This window comes from Elephantulus edwardii, unplaced genomic scaffold, assembly GCF_000299155.1.
Source record: "Elephantulus edwardii isolate Elephantulus edwardi_28Jun2011 unplaced genomic scaffold, EleEdw1.0 scaffold00053, whole genome shotgun sequence".
In the NCBI taxonomy this organism is placed as follows: domain Eukaryota; kingdom Metazoa; phylum Chordata; class Mammalia; order Macroscelidea; family Macroscelididae; genus Elephantulus; species Elephantulus edwardii.
The window spans coordinates 4,469,095-4,493,829 of NW_006399803.1; the positions used below are offsets into that span (position 1 = coordinate 4,469,095).

At 37.9% G+C, this 24,735-nt stretch overlaps 1 protein-coding gene across 2 annotated transcripts in view; it reads right to left on the reverse strand.

Moving 5' to 3' along the window:
* Window positions 1-18,068, reverse strand: part of EDNRA (endothelin receptor type A) — a 102,197-nt gene extending 84,129 nt beyond the window's left edge. The window contains exon 1 of one of the 2 annotated variants that reach the window (XM_006886996.1): window positions 17,591-18,068. In XM_006886996.1, the coding sequence (XP_006887058.1) occupies window positions 17,591-18,010 (420 nt within the window). In that variant the 5' untranslated portion in view covers window positions 18,011-18,068. The remainder of the gene's footprint in view (window positions 1-17,590) is intronic. The other variant, XM_006886997.1, reaches the window with a different exon arrangement.
* Window positions 18,069-24,735: the final 6,667 nt, after the last annotated feature.

The window sequence follows — 24,735 nt, forward strand, 5'->3', positions numbered from 1 at the left end:
AATTTGACTTTTCCTTAAACAGCTGGAGACAGAAATATGAACCAGCTATTCTACGGCTAGGAATATACCTTGAGGAAAACAGAACTGAGTCACAAATAGAGATTTGTACCCATGCGTTCACAGAAGTACTATTCACAATAGCAAGGAAATGGAAACAGCTCAAATATTCATCAACAAACAAATGGATTGAGAAACTGTAATGCATTCACAATGAAATACTATGCAGCATTCAGGACCAATGATTTTGTAAAATACTATATAACATGGGAGATTCTAGAGAGCATTATATTGAGTGAGCTAACTCACTATCATAAGAACAAACTCTACATAAGACTACTATTGTAAAATTAGAAGGACAGTTAGTAAGGTGTGTATAAAAGTCCAAAGAGGGAAGGAATGAGGGCCGGGAAGGAGAGTGTGAGGAGGAGGGAAATAATTGGGGGGTAGAGTTTGGTAGGTAGAAGGAGGGGGTAAAGAAATTAGGAAAGATCCAATGGGGTCCAGAAAAGGAGAGATAACAAGGGCATGGATCAATGGTGATTAGTTTTATAAAACTCAATGTATAGGAGTGATCCTTTGAAACACAATATGAATAAAGGAATGTGTGAAACACAATTTATGTGAATGAAAGATAATGTATACAAATTTTATATGCAAATCAATTTAAAATAAAAAAGGAAAACTATGCTTATGCTATATATAAGTATGTATATACTATATTATATATGTATTGTATCTGGTATAGTATTACAAATTGTATGCAATATACTATATAATTATATAACGTCGTGTATTAAATATACAATTTTAAAATGAGAATTAATGAACAATAAGAAACATACCATTATAGATGAATCTTGTAAGTATAATGTTAAGCCAAAGAAGCCAGACATCAAGGAATATTTATCATAAGAGTCTGTTTACAGAAAACATGTCAGTCAAACAAATTGATGTAAGAATTAGAATAAGAGTAAAGCTAGGAATTGGGGTAGTAAGTGGATCGAGTTGTAGACAACTCATACAACCCTATGAACAAAAGACCTGAACACTTGTATAGCCTCCATCATTTTTCTAAAATCATGGAGTTTCCAGGGGCAAGCTCTTTGGAAGTGGATCTCCTGCTTCCAAGCTTGTTTTAATCGGGGAGCTCCACCAAACACTGTTCACCATGGGTAACCATTATCGCATTTGACACATTAGTGTTGCAGGTCTTAGCATCACAGCAACCACAAGTTACCTCTGTAATCACACAGGAGATTGCCTATTTCTCTCCTGTGGAGCACGGGTAGATTCGAACCACTTTGTTAGCCACTAGAACGCCCTGTGAGCAACAGAGGCAAAAGTTCTGGTCTAGATTTATCTAGGCTCCAGCATTACACCTGTGTGGCATTATTAACTAGCTTAAGCTCAGTTTTCTCATTTCTAAAATCATTGATAGCCATGCTGATCGTGCAGGATTACTGTAAGGGTTACCCGAGTTCTTCTGAGGTGGAATGAGATTGTTGTTGTTGTTGATTGACGTCTAGACGAGCATAACTCATAGTGATCCAATGAACAAAAGACCTGAAGCCTTTAGCTAACTATCATTTCTCAAAGTTCTTAAGAGTCTCCAGAGGCATGTTGTTTAGGAAGTGGAATGAGGTAAGAGATGGCAATTCCTGGCGATCAGAATTGTTGTTATGTCCCATCCCCCTTTCTCCCTGGAAGCAGCTGGTGGATTCAAACCATATACATTATATATTGAATTACGTCTCCCCAGCTGGAGGAGGTTGGCCTACCAACTCAAAGGCAGACTGTAAATACAGCAGCAGCTCTGACAGAGAAAGATGAACAATCATCTCCTGATCAACTTACAGCATTAATATGCGGCAGGGTCAGTTATGTGTCAGTTCAGACTTAATGGTCATGAGTTGAGTTTCAAAAAATGTGTTGAAGTCTAATCCTAGAGGCTTGAGCATTACTTTATTTGGAAATTGTTATTGAGTCAATTCAGTGTGTGTCAGTATAGAACTGGGAATCCACCCTTAACCCCTGGCCAGGTGGATTGACACAGTGACCACTGCTATGGGCTCTAATGTGTCAAGAAGTGTGAGGATGATGGCACAGGATAGGACAAGCTTCAGACCTGTGGTTCATAGGGTCTTTATGGCTCGTACTTGACTCTACAGTACCTAACAGCAACACCAACATTACTTAAATTAACATTTGGGCATGCTTGAGCAAGACAGGTCCAACTCAATCAGAGCAATGTCCTTATGAAAGAGACCAAACGACACAGGAGAATCGTACAATCGATTTATGTTGTTTTGCAAAGCTAACCAAGGCTGACAGAAACCAGTCTTCCTCAAGTGCCTTCAGAGAGAACATGCTCCCACCAACACCCTGAATTTAGACTTCCAGTCTCTAGAAGTGCAAGATAATACATTTCTGTCCTCCTCTGTGGTAATTGGTTACAGAATTCCTAAGAAACAAATAAGTTCTTTTGTTTTTATCCTACAACACAAATATGGAGGTTCTGGCAATGTTCTGGGTTTTTGTTGTGTTTTTTAAATCTTGTCACAGATGTGCTCAGTTTGTGAAAATTCAGAGTTAACACTTAGGACGTGTATGTATATTACATTTCAAGGAAAAGTTAAAACATTTAAAAGTCGTATGGCTCTTAAGGAGCTCTGGAGGTCTAGTGGTAAGAAAATGTACTGCAATCCTGAAGGCAAGTTGTTTGAACTACCAGCTGCTCCACGGAAGGATGGACACTCTCCTCCTGTGCTATTAACAGCCTCTGAAATCCCGCTGGAGGGTGAACTATGGGTCATTTCTGACTTGATGGTCCTCAACAACCACATGGCTCTTAAAGGATTTGACACTACTCTAGTTGTAAATGTCACTTTTATCGTTGTTATGTACCACTGAGCCAGAACCAACTAATACGTGACAACTAATACATTTTTAGAGGGAGAAAAGTCACATGGGAGGAGACTTCCTTTTAAATTTTTATTTTGCATACAAAGTTCTTATACATTGTGCTTCACACTATCCTGATCCCAATTGTGGTTTATACATTCTCATTCACTAAAATTATAAAATTAATCACTATTCAAGTATGCCCACTATTACCCTATCTTTCCAGATCCAAGAAATTTTGCCCATTTCCTTTACCCCTTCTCCATAGATTTCCCATCTTTATTTCATGGAGCAGCTGTTGGATTAAAACCACGTGGCTTTGGGTTGGTAGTGCAACTCCTTACCTTTAAACCACCAGAGCTCCTTACCTTTTATTGTTATTGTTAGGTGCTGTTGAGTAGTAGACAACTCATAGGGACCCTGTGAATGAAAGGCCTGAGCACTATTCATAGAGTTTCTGGAGGCAAGCTATTTCAGAAGTGGATGCCACTCCTGCTTCCAAGCTTGTTTTAGTCGAGAAGCTCCATCAAACACTGTCCACTACAGGTAACCACTATTACATTAGGCACATGAGTGTCACAGTGTTTAGCATCACAGCAACCACGAGTTACCTCTGTACAGCAATGCACAGACCAGTGCTATACTACCTAGAAGAATGTTTGACAAAAACCCAATTTAAACGAGGCCTGAGGCCTGCAGATTAAAATCACCCACCTTGGGCCTGGTAGCATAACTTTCAGTCCACTTGGCCAATGTAGCTCTTTCTATGTTGTCGTTGTTATTGTTGTTATGTACCGCTGAGTCATAGACAACTCATAACAACACTGTGAATGAAAGGCCTGAGCACTGTTCATAGAGTTCCTGGAGGCAAGCCATTTCAGAAGTGGATGCCACTCCTGCTTCCAAGCTTGTTGTTGCCTTTTATTAGCAAACCAAAATTGTGGTAATAGTGAAAATAGATAGAAAAACACCATGTTGTTGTTGTTAGGTATCAACGAGTACGACTCATAGGAACCCTATGAACAAAAGATCTGAATCCTGCTCTGTCCTGTGCCGTCCTCACACTTCCTGACACACAAGAGCCCATTGCAGCACTCACTGTGTCAAACCACCTGGTAGAGGGTTGAGAAAACCCTTCACCAACGAGTACTTTGGCTGCACCCTTTCCAAGACATCATTCTCTTGGCCATTCATGGAATGTTCAGTGCTCTTCTCCGACCCCACAGTTCATAGGCATCACTTCTTTGTCTGTTATCCTTATTCATTGTCTAGCTCTCAGAACAGAAAGATCATGGCCTGAATCAGATGCACTCTAGTCCTCAAACTGACATCATTACACCTCAATAATTTGGAGAGGTCCCTCATTGCAGATTTTCCCAGTGCAATGCATCTCCTTATTTCCTGAAGCTGCAGATCCAAGCAAGAGAAATACCATATTTATGACAAATGTCACTATTTCAAGGAAAAAACTTTGTAAATAATTTTATTTAGGAAACTAATTCTAGTCTTCATTCAAGCTAAAGTTTACAGTAATCAATAATTTCAGTGGGTTTTCAGAGGCAGTTAATCACATGGGAAGAGACTGCTTAGTTTTCTCCTGTGGAGCTGGGTGATTTGAACTTTGTACTTTTGGATTGCAGCAGTTTCTTATCATTAAGCCATCAGGGCTCCCCCAATCCTCAAGTCTTCATTCACTCAAGCTAAAGTTCACAGTAGTCAAGATTTTTATTTGTGCAGTGTGGAATTTCTTTGTTGTTGATGGTGATAAATTGGCCTGTAATTTATGGTGACAAATCATCCCCACCCCACCCCATGTAAAACACCAATCCCATGATGTAATAGATTCTGATTACACCATTGTGATCCTTATGGTTGTTACTGACTGATTTTGGGGAGTAGATTGATTACTGGGCTGTTCTTCCTAGTCTGTCATAACCTGAAAGCTCTGCTAATATTTATTCAGCACCGTAGAAATACATGAGCTTCCAATGTCACATCAAAGGCGGCTGCTCATGAGATGTATCTGCTGGAATTTCCCACATGGCGGATGAGAATTCTACCAGTAAACTACCTATGCCCCAAATTGCTTTAGTTAATGTAGAACTAGTGTGGAATGGAGGATTATGAATTAATTTAAGGTGGCTCATTTGCACTGCTGACCCAAAGGCAACATGGGGGAAAAAATAGACAACTTACAGTCTTGGAAACTCACTGGAACATCAGTTATAAGTCGGTTCTGACTCTGCAGCAATGAGGGAGGCAGAGAAGAAAATTCAACACTTGTCAATAATGTGTGGCCACTACCTCAACAATATTTCTTTAATTTATTTATTTTAAATTTAGGAGTAAGTAACAAATTCTTTATTTGGATTTTGGATTTAATAAAACAATTTCGTAAAAGTCATACCATAAATGTAAATTTTAATGGAAGATTTCTGACTTCTTTTAACCATATCCTCACATGTCACCCAGTATTCATTTTTAAATTCCTATACATTTGGTTAATCCTGAGAATAAGAGGTCTCAGAAATACAACATTTATCAATAAAACTTGATGTTTGCCACCTTAGCTGTAAACTAGTCATAGACTTTCATTTTTCTTTATTTTGTCCACAGACAAATGCCTAGTCTTTGAAATAACTGATGAGATACCAAGTTGGCAGAAAGTATTCCTTTGAGCAGAAGAACAGATGTGTAAGTCTAGGCAATGAATCCATCATATAACTCATCCTTTGTTTTAGTTTAAAAAAAAATAAAAATCTGGCTTTCCTTCTGTCAGTGGACCTCATCAACATGACAATAAGTAGAAAATGAAAAAATCTGGTTTACCAGATGTTTTAAGGCAAATGCTGAGATTTACAACACAGATGCTGTTCTGAAGAGCAGTCCCTGAATCACACACACATTTTCCTTTACAATGTGTTACTCCTGTCTTAAATAGAAAGAAATGATTTTCATCTTTGAAATTAATCTTAGAAAATACATTATATTTCTGTGCTAGGGATGACATTTTACTAATTATAAAAACCTGTCTTAGAAGATTTATGGAAGAGAAAAACTGTTGTGATGTTTTAGCTAATAGTGTCAACTCTGGAATCGTATTGAGTCTATACTCTGTTTTTGCTACTTTTGAATGCGTGAACTTAAGGAAATTATATAAATACTTTGTAACTCAGTTTTCTTATGGTTATAATTCAGGTAAACCTTTATCAAAAGTTCATTTTGAAGATCAAATGGATTTTAGTGAGCAATGGTTTACCCCCAAGTTTTAAGTAATGTTGGTCTCATGCTATATTATGCATATATTTTAAGATTAATAGGTTCTTCTTCATTGGTTTCGTGGTTATTTTTCAATAGAGTAGCCAGCATTGTCTTATTAAAATGTAAACTAGATCATGCCACCCATCTGCTTAAAAACTTCCAAAAGCTTCCTATCTTACTTAGGAAAAAATGTTTTCTCTGACAGAGGTTAGTATAGGTAGGATGATTTGTTTTTCATCTTATCCAGACAGAACTGCATTATGCTTACTGTGCAAACATAATTATTGACGGCGCCTTCTTTCACTCTCAAAAGTGCTCTGGTTTGGACAATAAATTAGTGATTACTGTATGTTCGGACCCTATGTGGTCTACCTTATCTGATCTATTCCTGTGTTACTTCTCATAACCCTTTGATCTCATTTGCTACTATCCTATTTCTCTTTTTAAAAAATATTATTGCTATTTTTTCTTTCCTTTTTATTATTATACTAGTTTATTTACAAAGTTTGAATACATTGTTTTCCAGAACAGATTCTTCGTATTTCCCTCACTTCCTTGCCTATCAAATTTTAAAACCCCATGATTAATATCTCCCCATCCCCTGCACATCCTCATCCCTCTGCTTCCACCCTCCCTCCCCCTTGGATCTTTATAATCATTCTTCAATAATGGTTTTATGCAATATTTGTCCTTGTGGAGCTGAGCTAGTTCACTCAGCGTAATACTCTCCAGTCCCTCCCAAGTTAGGTAATAATTTACAAAGTCATTGCTCCTGTATGCTGCATAGTATTCCATAGTGTGAATATACCATAATTTCTCAATTCGTTTGAGGCTAGACATCTGGGCCATTTCCATGTTCTTGTGATGGTGAATAATGCTGCTATGAACAGTGGTGAATAAGTCTCTGTTTATGCCTCAGTTCTTATATTCTCAGGGTATATTCCAAGTAGTGGAATAGCTGGGTCATATGGAATTTCTATGTTCAGCTTTTTAAGGAAGTGCCAAACTGCCTTGCAGAATGGTTTTAACATTTTACTATCCCACCAACAATGTATAGGGTTCCTTTCTCGACACATCCTCTCCAACATTTATTACTTGCTGCCCTGTTAAACTTTGCCACTGTAAATGGAGTAAGATGGTACCTCACTCTTGTTTTGAATTGCATCTCTCTTATTGCCAGTAATTTGGAGCATTTCTTCATGTGTCTGTTGGCCATTCAAATATCTTCCACTGTGAAAATTCTTTCCATGTCTTTTGCGCATTTTGTAATTGGGTTATCAGTCTTTTTCTTGTGGAGGCCCAGGAGTATTCTGTAAACTTTCATTATGAGACTCTTGTCTAAGAAGATATTACCCAATGTTTGTTCCTAGTCAGTAGGCTATATTTTGAAAAAAGTTTTTGATGCATTCATGGATTTAGTCTTTAGAAAGTCCTATTCATCAATTTTATTCTCTTCAGAGCACGCATTTCTGCTATATTTGGCAGTCTCTTTATACCTTGGACTAGTGCTTCTAAGTTAGATCCTATATTCAGATGTTTCTTTAATCCTGGCATATTGCTATTTTTAACTCTATCTCAGTACCTTTGTATTTGCTGTGTCCTCTGATGGGAGTTATTATATTAGAGGTAAGGACAGTTTTCTCCTTTATCTTACTAAAATTTTTACTCAGTTGCCACCTTGTATTAGTCTTCTTTGGTCACCCACTCTAAAATGTGTACTTTGTCTTTCTTCTTTATAGTCTTCCTGATTTTGCCTTTGTCCCTTAGCACCTATCTCACATAGTTTATATTTACTTATATATCGTGTTCATTGTCTTCTACTAGAGTAAGCTCTGTGATAGAAAATATTTTTGCCCATTTTGCTCACTCCTATTGTTCCTATGTCCAATATAAATAAGAGCTTAATGAATATTTGTTTAATGAATAAATGAGAAGAGTACAGAGAAGACAGACTTGATAAAACCAAGCAGCCGGATAGTCAGTCATTTATCATCTTCATTACCTCCTAGTAGAAAATTTGACCTAATTTGTTTAGGACAAATACCATGAGGAGCATGATCTCATTAATTTTCACTACTGGTCCCAAGCAAATTGCTTGACAAGCTATGTTGATGACTCTCCTAGAGATTATGAAACAGCCAAATTCTTCTGAGGACACATTTAATTTTAAGTTTATGAGTCGAAGAATACTGAGGAATTAAATTTTTTCAAATTCAAATGAATACCTTAGAGCACATGAGTTTCTATAATTTTTTAATATTCAAATAAAAAATAGAATGTTACAAAAATTAATATTGAAGATGTTCATATTCAGTTCAGTAAATAAATTTCATACCAATGATTAACATTATAACTTTTTAAAATAAAAAAATTAAAAATACTAGATCTAGCTCAAAAGTAAAATTGGAGCTATAAAAAAGTTATTCTACTCAAGAGGATGTGGTGAATCCAGAAGGTAGTTGTAGCGTTTCTGCCTATAGGTAGATTTAATTTGACAGAATCACTTAGACCATTGTTTAGACACTAGTTTTAAAATGAACTCTAAAGACGATAAATTACATTCCGGAATTCTTTAATTTTGGTTAATATACTTTTTATATTAACAGTATAAACTTTGTATAGCAATAGAAGAAATAATTCTCACTTGCTAGTGGTTTATAATGTAGAAATAATATAGAACATTTGCTCTCATTGATCAGATTGCTGGAAACCAAACAATATTTGCAAAGAAAAAAAGTGTAATTTGCAAAGAAAAAAGTGTATTGCATGAATATTATTTTCTCAAAACAAAATCTTTTATGTGTCATTATTTTAGGTTGAATCTGAAACATAACAACCTCTTCCACTAGCTAACTTGTTTGATCAGCATCCATGAAGCTGTTAGTATCTCAACGCCTTCCTAATAAGTAAGGTGTGAAGCAATCTTCCCTACCTCAAGCATGGGAACTCTCTTGCAGTTATGGGTAGTTTCCATCCCCCAGCACTGAAAGGGGAATAACTGCTGTGCCAAATGCTGAGGGTTAGCAGAGTAACCTCACATGAGAATAATTACTTAACATGACCATGAGAGAGAGCAGCAAGGTTCCCAGACACAGGAAATGAAAAGTCAGAAGGGGAGGTAGAGTGGGAGAGAGTCCTGAAAGCTTCCCAGACAGAAATTTTCTTATAATGTATAGCAAATGGGGTAATATATTTATTGAGCTGTCATTTTTATGTATAAACATGCTCCAGTCAGTTAGTTAATGAATCTTTACAGTGTATATACGGTTTAGTAAGGCTAGAACATCAAACTATTGCCCAGTCTCTAAAGAACAGATAAAATCTTTGCTGATAACTATTCATTCTGAGATTCCAAATCACTTGCAGGTTTATATTTCAATCAAAACCTCAATTATATGTGTGCTCAAAGAATGTATATTAGAGTGAACTTTTGAAAAGCATTCTTTAACTGGTTATAGGGGGAGAGGAAATTAGATAACAACGTAGTGCTTGAGCCATATGAAAAGAATTCTTGACCTCTAGAGACAAAAGGGGAAAATGATCCTGCTGCTATGTGCTCTGTTTTGTATAAATTAAACTTCAGGACTCCTAAACATTGCTGGTTTTCAGGAAAAAAGTACAAGTTCTAGAACAAAGGAAACCTGCCTTTAGTTCCAATGTTAAATTGTATGAAACAAAAACATCTATAAGACAGCTACAGTACATTTTCTGATTATATCCATTCATTTTAAGTTGGGCACAGTGCTGAATACAGAGGCTACAATGACAAATGAGAATGATGGCAGCTTGCCTCCAGGAACTTGTAGTCAGATGGGACAGACAGGCAGATGAATTGGCAAATACAATGGAGTGTGTGTCCAATGTAGTTAGAGGGTTAATGAGAGGGTATCCTGGGAGCATATGGGAGAGGCATCAACCCAGTACGTTTGTAGAGACTTGCCAGACAAAAAGAGATTTAAACTGAGTTCTGAAGGGCAAAACAAAATAAGTAAGAGGAGATGTGAGGTGAAGCAGAACCTCCCAAGCAGAAGGCTCATTTTGATATTCTGAGACCCATGTTGGGTAGAGAAGACACAAGAGAGCGAAAAACTGTGGAAATAGATGTGCTTGGAGAGGAAGCAGGGTCAGAGACACCTCATGGGAAAACACCGCCTTAAAATGGAATGCATCAACACAGGCCAGAGACACTGCTTAAGGACTCACAGTCTCTCTTAAAATGTGAAGGAATACAGTTCCCCAACTCAATTTTATGACAGTAACACATATAATCATATATTGTACATGACAAAGGCCCATTTTTACTTGCTTAATGATGCAGTAAAATGGAAACAATGCCTTTATCATATTATGGGATTTGATGAATAACTTGATTAACTTGGAGAATAATATGGACAGACTACAAATAATCCTGTGCCTTGTCTGTGAATGAAACACTCGTCTGGCAGAGAGAGCATGGTTACAATGAGGGTATTGTAATTAATGTCACAAAGCAAAATATGTAGGAATAGTTGAATGGAAAACCTCTTTGCTCTGTAAGTTTTAATTCAAACCTTAATTTTTAAAAAAATGAGAGAAAAAAACCCTCTTGGGCAAATTATCATTATTATTATTTTAACTTGAAGGTCTCAGAGAAATCTGATTATAAGTTCACTAGTAAGGATTGTCATGAAATCATATAAATAAACACTATTGAATACTTCTTGTAGGTATTGTTCTGATGCTGAACAGGTTTCAGGGGAATTTCTAGACTAAGACAGACTAGGAATAAAGGCCTGGTGACTTCTGAAAATCAAAGATCTGAGCATTTCACTCTCTAGTGTTTAGGGTCATGATGAATGAAGAACTGACTCAATAGCAGCTTATTAAGACTATATTTGAGGCAACTGATGGGAAACTGAGTTGCGGAAGTTTATTTGTTATGAATAAAGGACCTTGGTGATTTGAAACAACTTTTGTATGGCTGCCCATGCCGGATGGATCCCAGCTACACTACCAGCTACACAAGCTGTCGAAGGCTGTGTGAACAAGGAGATAACTGGCTAGGGTGGTGATAACTAGCTCTCTGTGAACTCCTCTGGTTTCCACATTGTTCATATCCTCTGCCAGAACAACATATTGGGAATCTTGACTTTTCATTGCAAAATACTTGTAATCATTTCATGAAGAAATTGTATTTGTTTGTTTTTCTTTGTTGTTCGGACCAAGAGGTGGTTGCTTAGAGTGGACAAATTCATTGTCAACAATCAGAGATCCTGGAGCCTATCACTGGCTATTTAACTTCCTCTCCTGCATCCACTTTGCCCCAAAAGCTAAATGGAAATATTATATGCCTGTAAGTATTTATAACAACAACGACTTTGACTCTTGAGTCTGCATGTCAAAGATTTCTGTGCTAAGTCACTGGATTCACTCTCATGCTTATCCCCATGTTCAATTCCCTTTATTCTAATCTTCTCTTTGCTTAAGTAGCTGATATATAGAGTGGCTTGTTGGCATATCTGCATGTACATACATATAGGTGGATGACTTAGTGCTAAGTTTTGGTCTATGCCCACCCATCACTTTGGAGTTCCCAGGCTACTCAAAATTTAACCCATATCCCTTTAGACAATAATCTATTCCACAAATAGCATCACATTAATCATTAAAAAAATTATTAAAATTCACATTTCTAAACTTTATTGCCATTTAATAACCTGGGTTTATTTTTTTTTTTTTGGTATAAAACACAGTGACAATGCTTTGGATGTTTTGTTTATTTTTTTTCTATTTTATGTAGAGATTAATTCACTTGGTTAAAATTTTGAAAATTCATGGAAATTCAGGCTACCAGATAATGTAGCTTCTTTTTTTATTTTTCAGATAATGTAACTTCTTGAGAAATAAAATCCCTATTGGTTTTAGGTTACAACATTGGGTATTTTACTTTCCTATTTTTTTTCAGTATATTTTTTTGGGATTAGTGATTTCTGGTTTTTTAAGACTTGAAAATTAGAATTATTCTTTGATGGAATTTGTAATAACTTTTCCTTTACTACCATTTTCAAGGCCTCTGTAGGATCTGAAAATGGAGAAAGGTATTGACATTAATTTGCTTCCTTTGATTCTCTCTGCTTTTATTTTTTAAAACTAAAACATGTGATTACCTTAGATTGTCTATCTTTTATCATGAGGTAGTGTGCTATTGTGGGTGTGAGCAATATGCATAGGAATTTTTCCTCTTTATTTTGATTTAGTTCTTCTTTATGCCCTATATGTAACCCTTGGAAGAAGGAATGGCATCAACTTCCTAAACAACATGCCTCCAGAAACTCTATGAAGTTTGATAAATGTCGATAGCTATAGAAAGGCTTCTGGTCTTTTGTTCAGAGGTTCGCTATGAGTTGTGCTCGACTTGAAGGCAATCCCAGACCTAACTTGCTTTCCAATCTCTGTCTCTTTCTCATTACTGTTGAGTCAGAACTGAGTCAAAGCTGACACTCCCTGATCTTCTGAAGCTGTAAAGTGCGATAAGAGGAGATTGTTCATCCTTTATCCCACGGATCCATTGGTTGATTTGAACCATCGGAGCAGAGTCTTTGGTTAGCAGTGTAACATCCACCAGACTACACCACCAGAGCTACCCCTTTTTCTGTCTAGGATCTACAAATGCTTTCAGTGTAGTAGTTAGATAAGTACAACCAGCTTCTCTGAGAACGTTTCTTAGGGGTTGTGATGACATCCTGATCAGAGGATACTTGCTGAGAGATGCCGAGAAGTATGTAAAGTATAGCCAGACTGTTGAAGATCTTAATTGCCAATACAGAAGTCATGAGTGCAATTGTGAGTGTATAGTATTTTAGAGCAATTCCTTAGACAAGGTGAGTAGAACACAGTACAGGATAGTTTAGAGAGAAGAAACCGAATAATATGAAGTCCAATGAGACATTAGAAGACTCAGGTGAGGCATGACATACATTTACGTGCACAAAGCTACCATCCAGAGCTACCCAGCACTGGTTACACAGGCTGTGACAGATTAGAAACAGCCCAGCTGTCTGATGTTGCTGCATTGCTTTTCAGTTGTGTTTCATATCATGCTGACATATGAAACCGTTTTAGCACAATTTCTTTTAAACGGCAAGAAAGAGAATAAAACGTGAATAGAAAGCACACTTTATCATGCTCTCTTCTTTGCCTTGTAACATTACTTACTACTGCAGCCTAATCAGTAATTCTGGATTGCCTGAAGAAACAATCTTCACTCTGTCTGCTTTCACTCACACTGACTCTGATAAGACTCAGGGCAGTGTTCTCTGTCTGGAGACACCTTAGAGTGAGTAGAGAAATAACTGACAATAATTGCTAAAAGGAGATTTGAAAACTCATCCTTCTTTGAGGAGTACAGCGGTGATACTTTGAACCCTGTACTAGCCTAATTCTCATAGTTGTTGTTGTTGTTGTTGTTATGTGCCATCAAGTCACCTGCAACTCATAGCGACCCTATGTACAACAGCCCTAAACTCCTCTCTGTCCTGTGCCAATCACATTGTCTCCGACACTCCCATCCCAATTACCCCAGTCACTGAATCAATCCACCTCATAGAGGGCCTTCCTTTTCTGCGCTGTCCCTCCACCCTCCCAAGCATGATGTCCCTCTCTAAGGACTGGTCTCTCCTCACAACATGTCCAAAGTATGTTAGACGGAGCCTCAGAATCCTTGCCTCCAAGGAGCCACCTGGTTTAACCCTTTCCAGGACAAATCTGTTTGTTTTCCTAGCAGTCCATGGTATTCTCAATACTCTTCTCCAGCACCACAGCTTAAAGGCATCAATTCTCCTTCTATCCTCCCTGGTCATTGTCCAACTCTCCGATGCATAACAAGTGATTGCGAAGACCATGGCCTGTATCAGATGCACCTTAGTCTCCAGAGAGACATCATCGCTCTTCAGAACTTTGGAGAGGTCCCTAACAGCATGGAATTCTTGTATTGATTGCCTTCAAGTTGAGCACAACTCATAGCAACTCTATGAACAAAAGGCCTGAAGCCGCTTTACAACTATCGACATTTATCAAAGTTCATAGAGTTTCTGGAGGGATGGTTTTTTTGGGAAGTGGATTCCACTCCTGAGCAGGTGCATGGATTTCTTAGTATAATGTCAGTCAAGTGTATATATTATGGTTTAGGGTATTTAAACATAATGGTAAAAAAAAGTGAAAGATTTGGGGTTACTATTTTGCTTGGACTACAGAGGAGCTTAGCATGGTGGGGTTAAAATAATTTTGATTTGGTTTGATAGGTGAGAAATCCCAGAGGTCAGAACTTTAACTGCAAGAGGGCTCTCTGGAGGGAAGGAATGGGATCAGGGAACCAAAGAGCTTGAGAGGAGGTGTGTTGACCATCCCAGGGAGAAGTCACAGAAACTGAAGCATGTTCTGATCTCCTGACTTAGACAAGAAACCTGAGGAAAGAAGTAGAGATAACCTCTAAATCCTTTGAGGTTTCCTGGCTTACTCCTAAGCCTCTCTTCATCTAGAAGATTAAAGTGACTAAAGAGAATATTTTTTTTCCCCTAAAAGAGTTTTTTCCCCAAAAACTAATGCTTGTTAAATTACTGATTACATGAATTTTAGAAAAATAGTAATTATACAAATGTATCTCTGTAATGGAAAAATACTGGTGTCAATTCAGTACTACAATAAGCTATAAAAAATAGTGCATTTAAAAAAAATAAGAATATTGCATTTTTAAGTGGCAAGAAAGGAACCCTGGTGGCACAATGGTTAAGCAGTCAGCTGCTAACTGAATGATCAATGGTGGTTCCAATCAACCAACAATTTTCCAAGAGAAAATATCTAGTGATTTGCTCTTATAAAGATTATAGCATAGAAAACCCTATGAAGCAGTTCTCCTTTGTCTCATAGGTTTGTTATGAGTTGCAATTAGCAATTAGCAGTGCACACTAACATAAAGAGGCCAAATATTCATATACTATGGACTGTTAGAAGAATAAACAAGTTCATCCTGGAGAGGGTGAAACGAGACTGCTTCTTGGAGGCAAGGATTTGGAAACTCCGTCTGACATACTTTGGACATGTTGCAAGGCAGGACCAGTCCTTGGAGAGGGATGCCATGCCTGGGAGAGTGGAGGGACAGCGCAGGAGAGGAAGACCCTCAATGAGATGGATTAACTCAGTGACTGAGGTAATGGGGGTACATGTATCAGAGACAATAAGGTTGGCTCAGGATAGAGCAGTGTTCAGAGCTGTAGTACATTAGGGTCATTGTGAGTCACAGGCTACTTGACGACACATAACAACAACTAGTTATTCTTCTATTTTACAATTATGGTCTTATGTGGTATTCATATTAACAATAACAACAACATTCATTGTTATATGAATATAAAAAAGGATTTTATTTGGAATTTTACCAAATTTGAAGCTGTTCCAGATGATTTGGTTGCTATGGAATAGAAGTAAAATCTAGTTTCGTGACTGACAGGGAGCATCTTAAAGAAAAAACAAATCTTTTGAGTGGGTGTAGATTCTGATTTGCCAAGAGGGTGTTTTTCCAATGGTCAAATCTATGTAGTGTATGTTAGTATGAGTATCAGCAGGGAGTTGCTAATTGAGATATAGATAATTATTCTCCTGAGCAATGATGTGTTGTTTAACTAGTGTCATACTGTAACATATGAGCTATTTTATGTCTGTTCAGTATGCTACACTGTTACTGCTGAAGAATCCAATTTTGAATAAGAGTAACATTAGTATTTTTCACACCAGCTCTGCTGGCTTCATGGTAAGGAGCTGTGCTGCCAAGCCAAAGGTACACAGTTTGAATCTACCAGCTGTTCTAGGGGCAAGCTTGTCCCTTGCAATTCACTGCCTCTGAAAACCTGTTGGAGGATGAGCTATGACTTGGTTCTGACTCAATAGTGAACTCAACAACAACAGTTAATAAGAGATGTCAGAAAAAGCCAAAGGTTGTATACACCATAATATTTCTTTTATGAGGACAAAATGAAGAAGAGTTTTAAGAGAAAAGAACAAACATTAAGGTTTCATCACATATGTTAACATTTTAAATTAATTAGACATTTTCAACTTTGCATCATAGTTCTGTTCTAAAATCCCATTTAAAGTTCAAATGGAAAACACATGTTCTTAGGCGATTCTGTGGAAAGACGGTATGTGACATTTTCTTGATTATTTGGTTTTTAATTTCCCCAGCTTTGCAAATGGTGCATTGTGTATAATTTTGAAAGGTTCTTGTTTGTAGTGTTCCAAATCTTAATCTTTGCTTTCATCTTTACTGTGAGACCACCAGTTTTTCATCACAGTTTATTGGAAATGGGGAGGCTACTGTTCAACTTAAAATGTTTTCATGTTGTCACTGGACAAAACTTGTCATCTTAACTAATCTTTCAGAATACTACTTGGAATAATTTTGTCTATGAAAAATACAAAGAAGAACACAGAATAAAGGCTAAGAAGACAATCCAATACAAATATTCCTCTTAGTTTAAAATACATTTCATAAAATCTGGCATACATTATGTAATTTCTTTTGAACTTTAGTTCACTTGAATTATCATAGCAATTAGCTTCATAACCAGAGATTGAATATGGAGCTTCTAATTTATTTTGGTTTAGTTTACTTTGGTCCTAGACCAAAATGATCACAGTATGGGTTGGCTAATTACCCCCTTTTCCCACAAAGAGTACCCAGAGGCACTGATTTTGCCCTTATCCAACTCAGAGGTGGGTATACAGTGAGCACTCAATAAATGTGAAATTAAAAAAATGAAGAAGATATCTTTCAAAAAATTGAAGGAAGATGCATTTTAAAAGATTCTAGCAAAACTGTTCAATGAAGTCAACATGGGGCTGCTATCATGCAAACCTCATTTTCACTAACTTCTCCAGATAACTGAGGAAAGCCAAGATGACCTTTGACTCTAATCATTAATCCAGAGTAAAAACAAAACATACATTTCAACCTGTACTATAGATATCTGGGCTCTGAGTAGCATCACACTGAAAAGATAACGGAAATGAAAGTAAAGTTCATTTTAATAGCTTTTAGGACTCAGTAGTATTCTCTCTGGCAATTGAAACTTAAAGTCCAATGATTTTCCCAAGACTATCTACCCAACCATCAAACACAAGGCAGGTATGAGAAACCAATTAATGAAAGGCCATGATTTTGAAGACTCATTTCCCAAATACCATTTGGTCAACAATGAGTTAGAAAATTAAGTGTAGCATTTAACAAATTATGAGCATTTAAAATGCCATTGAGTTTTTAAAGGCAGAGAAGGTCGAGCTCAAGAAAAACACAGGCTAATAATATTCCAAATGCTAGAGCAATCTGAGTGACTCTCTTACTGTGGAATCGGAACATACATTCAAACCAGCAAATACATCTGTGCTTGCTTCTTACCTTAAATACATTGATAGGGAGATCAATGACCACATAGATGAGGTCTCCAAGGGCCAGGCTGGCTATCAGTGCGTTAGGGCCATTCCGCATACACTTGTTCTGGTAAATGATCCTGAGCAGAGTTGCATTCCCCACCATTCCCACGATGAAAATAGTACAAGATATCACAGTGTTAATGTACTTGAAAGCTGAAGTAATTTTAGTCTGCTGAGGGCAATAGTTATGCCTTGAGCTGTTGCTGGGTAAGGCCAAATTAGTGGGTCGGTGGGTAGTAACCAGTAAGCTGAGCTCTGTCCCATGAAAAGTGGTGAAATCATCCACAAAATCACTTAGATTTTTGCTGTATCTTTCAGGATTATCACTTATCACACATCCAAACATTGCCAGCCAGAAGGACACTCTGAGGCAAAAGGCTTCCATCTTGATGCAGATTTGAGGAGATGTCTCTTACTGTCTTACTTTTAGACACACTCTTTTTGGGGGGTTTTCCAACCTGGAAAGAAAAGAGGGGGCATAATGTTGGTTACAATATCCAACTGTCAATAAAACCATAAAAAGCCAAGTTTATTAAATATCAGGATATATTAGATAGTTAGGGAAAATCTATCTATGTCATAGGTTACCCTATGTCAAAATAAAACCAGAAAAGGCTCTGGGTCTATTATGGCTATGGGTAGAGTCTCTCTCTAAATCGCTCTCTATGTATCTATTCGTGTATCTCTTTTGAAATATATCTCTATAGCATTTTATCCATAACTATACCTATATCAAGATCATAAGTACATAGATACATTAGTTTTTCTTTAAAGTATAAGATTAAAAGTTATTTCCAGCAATATCCAAATTAATAAGCTAAATTATAAAAACCTTCAAGAGACGAGATATATTTTATTTGCTAATGAAAGAGAAAAGGTACAACAAACCAAGTAAAAGTTACATGGTAAGAGCATAAAATAAAAGTACCAAATTCCACAATGAGTGCAATATCCCATAACGGGTGCTATTTTTCAAGTAGCAAACAAAACGCAGCATATGTAATCACCAGAAGTATTACACAAGGTAGTTTAACATTTAATACAATATATAAAGGATAGCCAAAAATATTCAAAGTAATTTTATTGAAAATCTTGAAGATTAATGTGTAAAATCAACAGCTCCCAACAGAAATGTTTACTTTTCCGTTCCTCAAACATTGTCCTCATAATTTTGCCACAGTATGAAACAAAACCGACCCAGAGAAATGACCAATCTTTTAGACTATTGGACTTAACTAAGGTTTATCCATGCTCATAATGTATTTTAAACCATCCTATACATCCACATTCATTATGTGGCATTCATTTTGTTGAGCATTTTGCATGCATAGAGACTAACACATGTAACGCGCCTGTGAGGCTGACACATCTGTTCAGCAAAACCTAGGAAACAGAGGCTCAGAAAGGTGAAGCAGTTCGTCAAAACCACAGGTGGCAGTGGGTGGGTGGCAAGGCTGTAATTCTAAGCCAGGTCAGACTGACTCAAAAATCTGAGGTATTAACCACTGAATCATACTGTCTCCCATCCTCACAATTTTTTATTAGCACCTAAAAGGCTTTAAAGAAGTCTTTAGAGATTAAATGAAACAGTGGACTTAGGAGGGGATTTTCTTTTGATCCTTTGCAGAGAGTCTATCCCCACTTTTTGAGAAGCCAAAGTTTCTACCTCTATCTTTAAAGAAAAAAATGTTGGGGAAGTGAGGGAAGCTGACAGTAACAGAATAATCACAGGTAAATGAAAATGGCTCTCCTAGTTTCAATATTCTGTACATTTTATTACATGAAGACTCCAGCTTCATTTATGGGATGGTTTGTGTCTATAGATATGCCATATATATAACCAGTCCATAATTTATTGAATTAAAGAAATAAAAATTGTGTCCTTTTTCTGAGCCTAATCATATCCAACATTAACTCTTTCAGGATTTTTTAATGGTTATCTTGGGAAATGATTAGCAGAATTCATGGTTAGTCAATATTTGGATGAAATAAGATATATGTAAGTTGTATATAATTTATATGGTAAAGATAAGGTGAAACCACATATTATTTTTTTCTATCGAGTCCCCTTCATGATACCCAAAATAATAATAGCATCTTACACATACAATCATTTTTATATATATGTAATATATAACAAAGCATTACACATATAAACTATTATATACATAGGTGCTATTTGAGTTTTAAACCGTTCTGGTGGCATAATTGTTAAAACATTTGACTGCTAACCTCAAGTTCGGCAGTTCAAAACCATCAGCTGCACCGTGGGAGAATGATGAGGCAGTCTGCTTTTACAAAGATCACAACCTTGTAAACCCTATTCTACTCCGTTCTATAGGTTGACTGTGAGTTGGAATTGACTTGAAGGCAGAGGGGTTTCTGTTTCTTTTTTTTTAATCTGTGCTTTACAATTCCAGATAGGTAGCAGTGATAGCCCCATTTTACCCACGAGTAAACTAAGTCTTGAAGATTTGACTTGGTTAAGGTTTCAATATACAAAAATTGGCTACCAGTTGCCATTGAGTTGACTGCAATTCATGATGGCCCAACATGTATCAAAGTACGATCGAGCTCTATAGACTGCCAGACACCTCTAAGGGGACTCAATCCTCCAATCCTTCAGCTAGCTGCTTAGCATGGTAACTCTGTGTATGAGCCAGAAGCTCTGGCTGGGTAGAGCCTGCCTTAACTTTACTTACATAGCTTGACTCAGTCTGGTTAAATGATAAAAATATCAGATGTTCAAAACTAAGGGCATATCATAAAGCTGTCATTTCAATAAAACTTTGCTGTAACTAGTTTGCAGATGATCCTCCCTCCCCCTTTCTTATATAATCCAGGTTATATGACTGTATATAGTTAGAGCTACAAATTGCCATATTTTAATTCCAAAACAGAGAACAGGACTTCAGGATCAAAGCATATTTTGATTGTTCTCTTTAGATCATAGATAGGGGAAATTAGAAACACTTCAATCTCTTGTACCATTTAATGACTAAGCCGCCCAGTTTCTCAACTGAAATGGAATCCTCCATAATAATTTCCTCTAGAGAAGAGAGAAGACCCTCTTCCCCCCATCATCCCCCTTCCCAGAAAGAACGGCTCTTAGGCCATTAGAATCCACTAGGAGGATATTTAGCTAATTGGCCTTATACATTGCATAATACTCCATCAACGGTGTCCTTAGCGCTTTGAGCATTAGCATAGATGGTTTACTACATCAATTGATTACAGCAGGAGCTGCCAGAGAGTTGAGTCAAGGTTTTTTTAGGCTCTTATCATGATGTGAATCAGCTACCAATTAAAAACAATCTCATTCCTCCCTCCAACAATGAGACCTCCATAGAAATCACTTCTAATGACATGTCCACCAACTCTCTACACGTATTTAGCTGTTATCTCTGTAAGAGATTCTTGGCAAAATCTTGTGGCCACACTATGCATCATTGCTAGGTAAAAGATACAAAACTCTCAAATATTATGTTCCGCTGAGAAAGGGATTGTAGCATCTCTGTGCATGATATGCTTCAAATAATTAATCATAATCCTTGTGAAGCATTTAAAATTCGGACTTGAACAACGTTTTCTGTAGACTAAGCATTCCTCATATTTGGAGTCTAAAAGTTTGTTGGAGCTCAAAAGCCATTATTAAGAAAGAAAGTGGAATCCTTAAACTCAAACACTGGGTTTTCAGAAACAAAGGTTACCTGTAATTAATAATTTGGAAATTCCAACTTTGCAAAATCACATAAGGGTCTGAAGCAAGTAATTTATACTACAGGATTTCCAAGGCTTAAAACACTAAGAAAAAGTGGAGTAGGGGGAACTCACTCACAAAAAAGGATGCTAAATAGAGAAATGCAGGTTCTTTGTACAAGTTTTCGGTGGGTCTGGCTGTCTGGGGAAGAATTATCAGTTCTCAGAATTGATACGTTTCCACAGCCCCCAGCTCTTATCAGAGGATCGCCATTAGGATGGTGCAAACAGGCTGATAAGCTTGAAACTGCCCTAGTTTTCTGTAACAAGGACCTTTAAGTGAGAAGCAACAAGTGACCTTTAAAGGAGAGCACAGAACAAAACGCTTAGACCTCCAGAGGCCGATTTCCAGGAGTATTTGTACAGAGGGATTTTTTTAAAAACCTCCACACCGAATACCCCAGGCATGTAGTGAGCAGAAGCAAAGAGAGAAGTAGATTGAGGAGCCAACTTCACAATTAGACGTTGGAGCAAGTTACATCTGTGGCCGTGATGTCCCTCAAAGTTCTTGCATGTTTAGGAAAGAGAGAGACCCAAATAGAGCTGTGAATCTTCTCCTTCCTGAAAATCAAAATCACGCCAGTGGAGGCAGAGGTGCTTTGGATCAGTTCCCAAATTCCTGGAGCGCACCCCTCCCCAGGAGAGCGCCGGTCTCACCAAACACCCTTCACCCTTGGACAGATGGATGCCAACCTTTGCTTCGATGGATACCTCAAGCTGCCAAACCGCCCTAAAAGAGGAGCCCAAACGGTGTCACTGCCACCCTTACCAGAGACCCCCAAAAGAAAAGAGTTTCACTGACCTTGGAGCCTGGCGGGTGCAGATGGCTTCCCAGTGTGCGCACAGCGCCCGGACAAGAGAAGCCGGCAAGGCGAGGTTGCGTGGCGCGGAGGGTGTCCGGGGCTCTGGCGCAGCTGCGTTCTTTTTGGAAAACTTCCTCTGTATAGCTAGCTCCTCTAGGGAGGTCTGGCAGAACCTCCAGTCTCCAGGCGACAGCGCGGGATTGAGCCTCTCCACAATCCCCAGGCCAGAAGTGTGACTCTGTGTGTGTGTGCGTGCGCGCGCTTGCGCTTGCGAGGGCTTGCAAGACAAGGAAAACTCCAAAGGAACACGCCTCCTTGTCTGTCTTCCAGGCAGTATCCAAAAGCTTCTAGACCTTCTACTCCACTCCAGGATAGCAAAGCCTTCTCATGGTCCAGCCCTCCAAGGAAACTGCCTCTATAAAACACAGAGTTGCCGCCCCCTCTCAAGCCCTTGAAGGGTAGAAGTCTTTTAACTATTTCCTTTCTGAAATGAAGGCAGGATGGGGGAAATAGTTTGACAGAGGGTGTCTGAACACAGGAAGACCATTGAGAGAAATCTGTCCTCTTTGTTATTAATGCGGCCGATTTGATCTGTGATGGCACACTTGGAGACAAAGCCAGGGACCAGGTGCCATGTTGCCTACCCCTTTGCCTGATTCGAGGGCCAAAGCAGACACCAGCTCTTTGGAACGTACACTATGAACAACAGATCAGCAAAAGAAAGGAAGACCATAAATGAAACGGATTAACACTGTGACTATAGCAGTGACATTAAGTATGTCAGAGATGATGAGGATGGCATAGAACAGAACAAAGTTCAGATCTGTTGTGCATCGTGTCACTATATGTTATGCTTGACTCAAAGGCACAGTCTGCTGCTAAGGATTCTAAAGTGTTTTGGGTTTTTTTTTTTTTTTTTTGTTCCCCCCCCCCATAGAAATGAAATTGTAAATGCTCGCAAGCACATACGTTTATCTAATAAAAATATATCCATGCACAATGAAGCCCCATATTTTATTAGCAGCTGGTGGCTTCATTAGACAGGTAAGAGATCTGTTGATTTTAGAATCACTATGTCTTGGGAAAAGTGACATCAGAATGCTCCTTGGAAGCAAGGATGGTGAAGCTTCATCCCATTTACTTTGGACATGTTGCTAGAAGAGGCTATTCCTTCGAAAGGGATATCATGCTTGGAAAAGTGAAGGATCAGCAAGAGAGAGGAAGACCCTCTACGAGATGGCTTGACATAGTGACTGCAGCAATGAACTCAGAGTGTGTCAGAGATAATGAGGACAGCACAGGATAGGACAGCGTTCAGATCTGTTGTTCATAGGGTTACTATGAGTTGTACATGACAGCACCTAACAACAGCAACGAAGCTCTGGTGACGCAATGGCTAGGTGCTTGGCTGTTAAGCAAAAGGTTAGCAATTTCAACCAACTCAGTGGCTTCAAGGAAAAAAGATTTGGAAAATAAGAAGTTTCAAGTGGCAAAACAGATGACTTTCAGTAAGATGTAACTAAAGCAATGACTAAGGCGAGAGGTATCAATGATATTCAGGGGCTTACAAGTTAAAGGTTGAAAGAGGAATGATGCATTAAATTGGCAATGAGGACAGTCATGGATAGTGGAGCATGCATGATAGTAAAGCAGAAGTTTTCTTTTTTTTTTAAATTTAGAATGTTAAATGTATTTCAGTTTCCTAATGTAGGCTCGAGGCCATGATGAGTGCCTGTCTTTGTGACCTAGATTCTTAATGGTTCCTTTTAGATTAGTGTAGGTTTGGGAATAGCAGGGCACTTGTAATAAAATATAATTAGAGTGCTAAAGAGCAAGGATGTCAGATCAAAGAGTAAGGTGTTCCTGACTATAATATTATCAATTGATATATATATATATATATAAATATAAATATATAAATACTATATATAATATATAAATGCTACTCTCTCTCTCTCACACACGCACACGCACACACACACACACACACACACACACACACATACAAACACATTTATATATACCTGTGACAGTTAAGCAATGACTAAGGAAGACTGAACAAGAACTGATGCCTTTGAATTGTGGTATTTGTGAAAAGTCTGATTGAATATGCCATGGGCTACCAAAAGGAAAAACTAATCTGTGTTGGAAGAAGTACACCTAGTGTGTGCTCTTTAGAAGCAAAGATGATTGAAACGTCTCACATACTTTGAACATGTTGTCAGGAGCCAGTGTGTGGAAAAAGATATCATGCTTGGAAAGGTAAAACGTCATTAAAAGAGAAGAAGACCCTCAAGGAGATGGATTGTCACACTGACTGCAACAATAGGTCTGGACATGGCAGAGATTGTGTGTGAGGATAGGGCAAGATAGAACAAGGTTTCTACCCGTAGTTCATAGGGTCGCTATGAGTCATAGTCGACTAAATGGCACCTAACAACAACTTGTAATTAAAGAAAAAAGATTTTTAAAAAGCATAAAATTGAAAGGGGGGGGGAAGGAAAAGTAACCACCAAACTTACCCTAAGCCAGTTCCTGCACATGGGGG